General features: G+C 39.5%; 1 protein-coding gene across 20 annotated transcripts in view; it reads left to right on the top strand.

Annotated features, from left to right (window-relative positions):
* The window catches only part of EPB41L3 (erythrocyte membrane protein band 4.1 like 3), a 123,202-nt gene extending 121,600 nt beyond the window's left edge, over positions 1-1,602 (top strand). For all 20 annotated transcript variants that reach the window (XM_033154952.1, XM_033154943.1, XM_033154948.1 and 17 more), the window contains one exon: positions 605-1,602. Coding sequence is in view for 1 of the 20 variants with exons in the window: in XM_033154948.1 (XP_033010839.1) it covers positions 605-610 (6 nt within the window). In the remaining 19 variants the exon portion in view is untranslated. The remainder of the gene's footprint in view (positions 1-604) is intronic.
* The last annotated feature ends 8,097 nt before the right edge of the window (positions 1,603-9,699 follow it).

A 9,699-nucleotide genomic window follows, 5' to 3' on the forward strand; every position in this document is an offset into this window, starting at 1 on the left:
AAATGAGAGCTAAAGATAAATAATTTTCTGTTTTGAACATTCAACAATTGTTTCAATTCAATACACGTTACTGAATCTGATCATTGGTCCACCTGGCCTAGTACTCATTGGCTTTCCTGAGGTGTCAGGCAGGGTCTTTGCAGCCCATCTCCTTAGTTCCTTCAGTAGGAGATACCATGGATTGAATTTGATATCTTCTCCATGCAGAGTATGTGATTTACTACTGTACTATAGCTCCTTTCCTATTTTTAAACTCTTTAAATAATTGGGATGCAAATTTTATTTGCATATATTTTTATTCATCTAAAATATCCAAGAGCTTTGTTTTGTCTACTGTCATCTAATCCTTTATAAAAAGATAGATCCGTCCTCATACACCTCAGAATCTTAAACTAATTCAAGAATAATTTAATGTATTCTGTATATTGTTCTAGAAAAAAAGCATATAAGCCTGAAACATTCCTCTTACAAGTTATAATCTCATTAACGGCAATTGGCTTTGAATCTGGTCGTAATTTTACTGGCAATCATTGTAATACTTTTGTTTTATTTACTACTTTAAATCAGTTGCTTCCAGATCTTAACTACACTCTCTCTACTGCAGGAATAAAGTAACTTCCTTGTGAATTCAGTCATACATGGGAATACCAGAGCCTACAATCTTGGTTCTAATCCAGCAGGCTTGCATCTCTTCAGAGAAATTTTCAATGTGGAAGAATCAATATTGATTGTTACTAAAGACACTGGCAGAAATATCATCCCATTTACAGCAATCTGAATCAGCATTAGCAACCCAATATTTGCATGAAGCAATGAACAAATTACAAAAAACACAGCATTTTAATTTTCCTAAACTAAGTTTCCATCTATACCTGCACGTTCATCAACAATATAAAACAGTGATCTCATGCTACACATGAAACAGTTCATGCCTTCAGTTATTGAAAATCTAAACAAACCACAGTTTCTTAGGTGGCAAAACTTTTGTTTAGGGTAAGAGAAGATTGCCCTGAAATGCTAAAAGCTGTATAGGTACTGTGTATAATGTTTTATCACGTTAGATGTGCCAATAACACACACTGTTCAGTAAACAACTTGAATCATATAATTGTTTTCATCTGGTTTTATTACTCTTGTCCAATAAACAATGGCAAATCTCTAATCTTATTTAAATGCTTACAAAATGTGCTTTGTTTACCTGGTTTGAGACCTTTAATAGATAGTAATAATTTTAGCATTGTTCAGACTTTAAAATTAGAAATTCAGTCATCCTTCACAAACCCTCATGCTATAAATTACGTTGTGGTTATTTTAAAGAAAATGTGTGTTTTCCTTACCATTTCAGAAATATTAGTCTGAATTTTTGACATTTTTTGTATTGATTTCCCTTCTGTTCTCAGAGAAAAATGTTTATTTTCAGAGTCTGGTCAGCATTTCCTAGGTCAGAGTTAAGCCTTAAATTGTACAGAACACCTACTAAACATTATTTGGTATTGGTTATCACATTCACTTGAGGGATACTGTCTTCATTACACTGTCAGTCACATCACAACACATGGTGAATGTATGTTTCTGCATAGTGAAATAAAAGTGGTAAATGCACCAAAATCTGTATTTGTCTGTGTCTAAAAAACATGTTTTCTGTATTCAAACATCAATACCATTTGTTTAATGTAACAGACATTTTAATGTGCATTACAGAGACATTATTCCAATTGACCACAATATGGTGTTTAGATGGGTACAAATAGAAGAGCAAGCCTAAAGAAATATTGTACAAATATATTCATTCTGTATAATTTTTGCACATACAATAGGTGCCCTCTAATTTCTTCTGTGAAATTTAGCTCTGTAATGTGCTTCATGTTAGTGAAAATACAACCAGCTATTTTTTAGTATTAGCTTAAATATAAATATATTACCGGTATATTTTCTATTCTGAAACATTAGAGCACTATTTGTATCAGCAAATAATCTGGGCACAATCTAGCCATAGTTAAGAACTTCTAAGTTCCATTCCAATGAGAGTTAAGTGTGTGTTTCATGCTATCTTGCTAAAAGCTGTGGGACTTAAAACTACTTAATTTGGGCTGGGTCATGTCCTTTACTGTTTTGATTTAGCTTTCTATTCACAGTTCATTCATGGTATCCTTTCATTGAAAGAAAAAATGAAGGTCTATTTTTTAGCCTTTGAAATACATAAACGGCCATCTGTATGGCTATTTTTACTGATAAAGGCCAAATTCACAGATTTCCAACTGAATTGAGTGGTAGGAGCTTCTGTGAAGTAAAACTGACTCATTAGCACAGATTAAAAGTTTAAAAAAAATATTTTTAAAGAGTATATATCAAGAGAAAATAATCTATAGATAAATTATATAAAAAATAAGAACCATTGTGCAGTAGTCTTTGCATATGTGGAATCTCAGGCCAAGTTTAGGTGCTCACTCCACCCCAGTGATCATCTATAGGAGTACACAGGGCCACCATTGGCTTGTGACCCAGCTGGAATGCATGGTGGTTGATAGTATAAACTGGCACCTATGAGCGAGCTAATACATGGCATCACAATTTCTGTGATTCCAATGGCCAGGAGCAAGATAATGCCTGCTTTATGTCTATCTCAAAGTTGGCGTTACATTCTCTCAGCTTGGTCACAAATCTGTCACTGGTCCTGCACACATCCACAGGCTGGGATGGGTTTGCTAGCCATTTCATTGATGCCCAATATGCTGGGAACAGCTCCATCCTTGTGTCCCCTTTGTTCACTGCAGCTCCTACAAAGCTTTCAATTGGGATGAAGGTTTTGTCTTGTCTTTGGGACCTTCTTCTTGGAACTATCTTCCATATTCTATCAATAGGCATATTTAATAAGCAACTCCTATATCTGTAAATATCATGGAGAAATAGCTAATATACTTAGCTAACCCAGTGAAAATCACGATTAGGTAATGCACAACATTGAAAATTTTGCAACACACATTCCCTGTTGAATAGGTAGCTTTCTGTATAAGAATGCAATTCTGATCGCATTGAACACAATGGGATTTACTTCTAAATGTGCATATGATTGTGCTGTAAAGTGTTTCTTTTACTCTAATAACACATGTAAGTTGGTGCACCTTCTACTATCCTATATAATTAATACAGACATTACTATGTTGTGTTTCCACTCCTGATTCACAGGAACTCTCTTGCTCCTATAATGTAGGAAGCAGCCCTCATCCAATCATTTTAAATTAATTTATTGTTGAAGATTTCCTATTTGCATATTTAACTTGTTCCTTCCAGCACAATCATCTTCTGTTACATAGTGAACAAGCATAGATTGATTTGTTATGTGAGGCTTTAGATTACCGGTATCTGTTTCTTTCCCTTGTCATATTGTGCTGTTTTGGAATAGAGTATCCAAGTATAATCTTACATTTCTGTGAATGCCAAAATCAGCTTTTTACCTGTGGCAGCTGTTGATGGGATAGGAGACCATGCTCCTTGTTAAAGCATCAAGGATTTAAAAATAGATTCTGAAACCAGATTCCTTTTCCATTGTCACAATATTTGCTTTGTAAGCCTTTCATATTGATTTTAATGAAGAGTGGGTTATAAAACGGCCACAAAAATAAGTACTACTTGGTCAGTTTAACTGATACTTCCCATGATACAAGTTTATCTTTCCTTCAACAGGTCCACTATTCCATCTCTAACAACACATTCACATAGCTCAGTTTCAAACTTGCTATTAAAATGCGGGAAAAGTTATTTTGAAGTGACTGAAAGGTGGATTCCCAGAACTAGGTCAGGTCATAGTGAAAAACAGTATCAGCTTCTTTCAGACAATCAAACAGTGGTTCATGTGACAATATTATACCTTCAGTAGCCGCTACACCAGGCTTCCCCTACCTAGTCTCCAGATGTTTTGGACTACAGCTCCCATCAGGCATAGTCACAATGTTGAATAATTGGGGGAAATGGTATTTGTAGTCCAAACACTTGGAGAGTACCAGGCTTGGGAAAGCTGCACTACACAAGCAATAGTATCATCATTATTATTTTGAAGCATGGCATCAGAATCCACCCAAAGGATGCAATCCTAAGCACACAACTTAGGGGGAAAGCCCCACCAAACACAGTGGTGTTTACTTCTGAGTAAGCATGCATAGGATTGTTTGTATTGTTCTGCACAGAATTTGTGCTTGGACAGTAACCTTCTGTCCAAGATTATTGCTACATTGCCTACATTTTAGCATGGCATATCAAAATAAGAATGCTATCAAAAGCTAATTCATCGATTTATAAGATTACTTCAAAGGGGTACTCACAGCTAGAATAAGAATGAAGTGCACAATGATGGCTCAATGTTAGTGAACTTTGTGTGAGGGTACTTCCTGGGAAATAAATGTTTCTTTTTGATAGATTGTTTTCGGGGTTGACTGCCTAATCCTGTGCCAGATGAAATAAAAAGCTCTTGCCTGTTTCTAACAGCTGCCTTTTGTCTCAGTCTTTTCTTGTTTGTTGATCTTCATCCAGCTCTTATGCATGTAGTGATCCATACAAACTAACTGTAACAAGACTAGCCTTGTTTGAAGGCATCATTCTTACACAGAACTATACAAGGGCAAATCTTCTATTTACAACAGGGATCATAATTTCAGAAGATGCAGCACTGTGGGTTGTCAGTTCTGCCTTATTATGATAAAGGATCATGCCACATAGCCAGAGAGTGGTAAAATTGTGGTGTGTGTCAGCAAATACAGCATATGTACATGTCTACATATAGTGGTCAGGATTCACAGACCCCAGGTGAAAAGTATATTTGCATGCACATGGAAGAAAGGATAGCAAGTTCTTGTTTTCTTACAAAAATGATGCTATGTCCAATAGAAGGGTATCCTAAAAGCAATTGGGTGAGATTTCTGGCATCCTGAAAGGCTACAGCCAGAACGGGGGAGTTGAAATGCAACGTCACATTTTGAATTCCAAATCAACATGTTCCAGTCTGAGACTTGCAGGTATAGGGCAGTATATAAATAAAATAAATAAAATAAAATACTCCTAGAAACAAATTAAGTCATGTTTCTAAATGCTGAGACTATGAAAGAAACTGAGCTGAAGGAATATAAGCATTTTTAAATGTGCATTTATATGTTGAACCTTAGCTGTCTTCATGAAGAAATCATTTAATAAACTAGATACCGGTAATTGTGATCAACCCAAAATTGCATATTTGAACTGGTCACATTTTTCTGTGTTTAGGCCTTTTTAAGCCAAGTCCTTTTATGTTTTCTTCCAGTTTTTATCCCATCCTTCCTCTGGCAATAGACACTGTCTTTATCCTTTGTCCATGTTCCCAAACCCTCCTGCTTCTACTGCCACTTGAGTAGTTTTCTGCTCCACCAATTCTCCATTTCTGCATATAACTGATCCTTTAGTTCACAACTAATTTTATTGTAAGGGTTGTATTTGCAATCTTCTGCCTCTCCCACCCCACCTTCTGTCAGGATTCCTGTCTCCACTCATATTTGTATTAAAATAGCCACAAATTTCTTGGATGAGTTCACTGATTGCCGCAAAATAAAATAAAAAAATTCTGGTTATTCCAAAATGGAAGGTGGTGTTATTACACTGCAGCATGAGAACATACCTTCTAACATTCCTCAGATGAAAATAGGGACATTTCTCACTCCCCACCACCTGACCCTTAACTCATTTTTGTCCCCTCACCACACCATCAGAAGGGAGAATGCTACCACCACTACACCAATGGGACACAGCACACAGACCCTCCACTGTTCTGAGAAAACTACTTAATCCTGATTTTATAAATTTTAGAAGGGGGCAAGATTAGGTGCTGCCACACAAAGCATTTTTTTAAAAATCAATACTCTTTGATCTCCCCTCCACTACACCTTTCTTCCCACCCAGGGCTGTCCTGCCCTCTGCCTGCCACTCAGAGCTGGCATGTCATGCAGGGCTGGGTCCACTCTCCAGCAGCTATCAAATGCCCAAGGAAGGAGGCCAGCAGTAACAGCCAGAGAGGCAATTGGATGCTTCCTCGCCACCCCCATTGTCATAATTTGGGACAAGTGCCACCTCATCCTACTCCCCGAGCTCAGCAACAGCAACACTAGCAGAGAAAATAGGAACATTCTGGGATCAAATAAGAATCCAGAATGGCTTTCATAATTCTGGGAGTGTCCCTGGAAAATCGGGACATTTGGAGGGTATGCAAAAGAATCATAACTTGAAACAGTAGGCCACAATCCAGTGCCTTTTATTTAGCACTAGCTGTACCCAGCCACGCATTGCTGTGGCTCATTTGATTAAATGGAAACGGATGATAGAAAAGAGAAAGCGCACGTTTGTAATATGTTTAATTTCACAACGCTTGTGGGTATACAATATTTTCTGTTGTTCCATTTTCTGTGGAGATAAAGAGATTGTCTGGTTTGCCGACTCTAGAACACGCAACATATAATTGTTCATGTGAGACGCATTGTGTGTGTAGATCTAAACCACACAATTCTAAAGATTGGCCCTGAGCTTTGTTGATGGTGACTGCAAACGCCAATCGAATTGGGAATTGTAATCTCTTAAATTGAAATGGCATATCCATTGGAATTACAGGAATGGGAGGAATTAGTACATCTTCACCTTTGAAAGGTCCTGTCAAGATTGTTGCTTCTACGACGTTGGGCATTAATTTTTTTAATGTGCAAGTTGTGTGCCATTGCAAAGCTTTGGCTGGTTGATATTTCACAACATAATTGGTACGCTGATTTTCAATTATAGTATGTGCGGTGGAATCATCAGCTGGGTTGTATGCAAGACGGTTGTAATTGCGTGATTGTGGAGCATGGAGTCGTGTTTGACGCTGATCTGCTGTTTCTCGTTGACGTCTTTGAGACACTCTCAGTCTGTCGCGTTCATTCTGTTGAGAACGAAGCAGATCTGAAGCTGCAGAACATGATCGCAACTGTGCATCCTCAAGTCTGGCTGCGCATCGCTCTGCTGCTTCCTCAGTACGTATTTGAGCCATTCTTTGCCTGTTTCGCTCGTTCGCTGATGCCCATTCTTCGTCAGTTAGATTTGCAATTACTCATCACAGTGCTTCCACTCCGTGAGTACGGCAACCTAAGTTTGATCTTCTGCGAGGCATTATTTTGATGAAGTAAAGCAGATTGATTGCACTGCAAAAGAAGAAAGTTCTCACAAAAACATAAAAAATGCAAAACATTGACAAAGGAAAAAACACGAACTAAACAACAGACAAAAAGGAAAAAAATTACTAATGAAATATTTCAATTAAAATGGAGATCAATCGATACACCTCAATTCCAAAGCCAATTGCACTGAAAACATTGAAATGGAATCATAAAATTGGAGAGTTTAGGGGAGAAGCAGAACAAAGAATAATAGTCCTATTTGTCAACTTAATACTGGAGCTTTGAGTAAGTCGCGGCATTAAAGGCAGCAGGACATGCACGGGTTTTCTTCAGCTCCGCTTCCCAAAAAGCGTTTGTTCCGCTTCAGGCAGATGTTCAGGTTTCTAGACATGGTGGTCAAATGTTTAACTCCATTTCTGCCCCTTCTTCCCTCTCCTTCCTTGACTGAATTGTGACAGGTGTGACTCACCATTCAATGCTGTGGATGCAGCCCCACTTCTCTGGCGGATTCAGACTTGGGGGGGTTCCTGAGCTAGGGGCCCTTTCCCTCCCCTCCCCCCTCTCTCTCAGCCCCTCCAGAGGGATTCCCAGTGAGCCCCACAGACCCAGGGGGTCCCCTTGTTCTTAGTTTGGGGTGGTCTTTTCCCCTTGAATCTCTCCCCCCCGGGACTGGAAGTAGACCCCACTTTCACCTGCCTCCCAACAGCTTCTTCTGTTGAACTCCTGCCTGCCTCCTCTCACAGTGGAGAGGCTCCTTCCCCACATTCCCCTCCAAGGTCCCCCCTCAGACCATCCCTCTCCCAATCCCCCCTTTCTCCCTCTATTAGAAACGGCTCCTTTCATTTTCCCGCTAAAAGTGCTGGCTCCACCCCCGCCCCCCGCGCACACGAACCTGCTTCGTAAATCAGAAACATTGAAATGAAATTACCGTGTGCTGCTTTTACATCCAGCAGATGGTGCTGTTTTTGCAAAAAATCATGTTTTTACCTGTCACAGGTGTGACATCTATATAAGATAGGTATATAAAAACACTCCCCTATTTGAATGCAATGTTGTGTCAAAATTTCAAAGCAATCAGTGTAGGACTTTCTGAGATTTAAGATTTTGAACAAACGAACATTTACATTTTTATTTATATAGATGTACACTGCACGTTCTCTGCTTTGGAAGCAGTATATAATAATTATTAAACAATAAAACAAGGTCCATGTACTTAAGAAAGCCAATGTAGTGAAATGTTTATAATTGTTAAGACTAGGTTCAGGGAGACTCAAGGCAGCATTTCACACTGTGTGGGGTGGTGCCTGGCTCTCTAATAATTTATTCTTATGCATTTTTTTTTTTTTGCAACAAGCCCCACTGTGTTCAATGTGGTTTCATTATGAGTTCATAGAATTGTACCCAATCTACATAGACCCCAGCTACTTCAACTTCATTCACAAAGCAACAAAAAATGGGCTCCAAACTTTTAACGTGTCCTAAAACACAAGGCAAGTTGATTAATCATAAGGTGTTTTTCATGATATTAGATACTGTACATGAATTACACTTCACAAATCTGTCAGAAACAGCTGTAATGCTTGCTCAATGTGTGCAATAGTCCTACGTTCAAGAGACAACAGGAAACAAAATAAGTACAATGGGGGAAAACCTGTATTTTAAAAGCAGCAAAACAAAACAAAATCCCAGTTAAAAATTAGCATAGTCCTATGAAAGCAAGTGTGGCCAGTTGAGAATCTGAATGCTCAGCCAGTCAGTCCTTCTACCACCTTTCTATTCTACACTGAGCTTTAGCATGATACTCTTAATCTCAGGGTCAAGGGTTCAAGCACCACACTGGGCAAGAGTCCTGCATTGCAGGGGGTGGCATGATCATGGTCCCTTCCAACTCTACAATTATATGATTCTACGATTAAACATACAACCCCTAACATACAACAATCTCATACAAACCCTAAACAGGACTAGTTCTGCACTAGAGTAAACCTCAATCACTATTCTAGGGAAAGGTCTTCACAAAATTCACCTGTTTCAGCTTTAAATAGCAAAACTGAAAGTCTATGGCTTTCCTTCCAAATGTTTTCACAGCAAAAAAAAAAAAAAATTCACTGGTAAAAGAGCTTTTGGAAATACAGTAGCAATCAGGCCTTTTCTGAGGTGGCTCCCTGCTTGTGGAATGATCTCCCCAGAGAGGCTCACCTTCATTACATTATCTTTAGGTGCCAGGTGAAAACGTTTCTCTCAGGGCCGTCTTAAGTAAATCCAGTGCCCTCGCGCAAAGATCCCTCCGGCGCCCCTCATGCTCCGCCGGGCAGGGCCAGACGCAGCAGGCAGACAGAGGGCGCGGACGCCGAACTTGTGTTCCACCGGGCAGTGCCAGGTGCAGCGGGCAGCTGGAGGGCGCAGAGGGGCGGGTGGGGACGCTGCCAGCTGGGCTCCACCACCTCCTCCTCAGCCGAAGCAGCATCGCGTCGCGTCTGCAGCTCAAGAAGAGGTGGGTGAGAGTGGCACTGCCGGCGGGGCTGTAGGGCGCAGG

The sequence above is a fragment of the Lacerta agilis genome, chromosome 7, assembly GCF_009819535.1.
Source record: "Lacerta agilis isolate rLacAgi1 chromosome 7, rLacAgi1.pri, whole genome shotgun sequence".
Classification (NCBI taxonomy): domain Eukaryota; kingdom Metazoa; phylum Chordata; class Lepidosauria; order Squamata; family Lacertidae; genus Lacerta; species Lacerta agilis.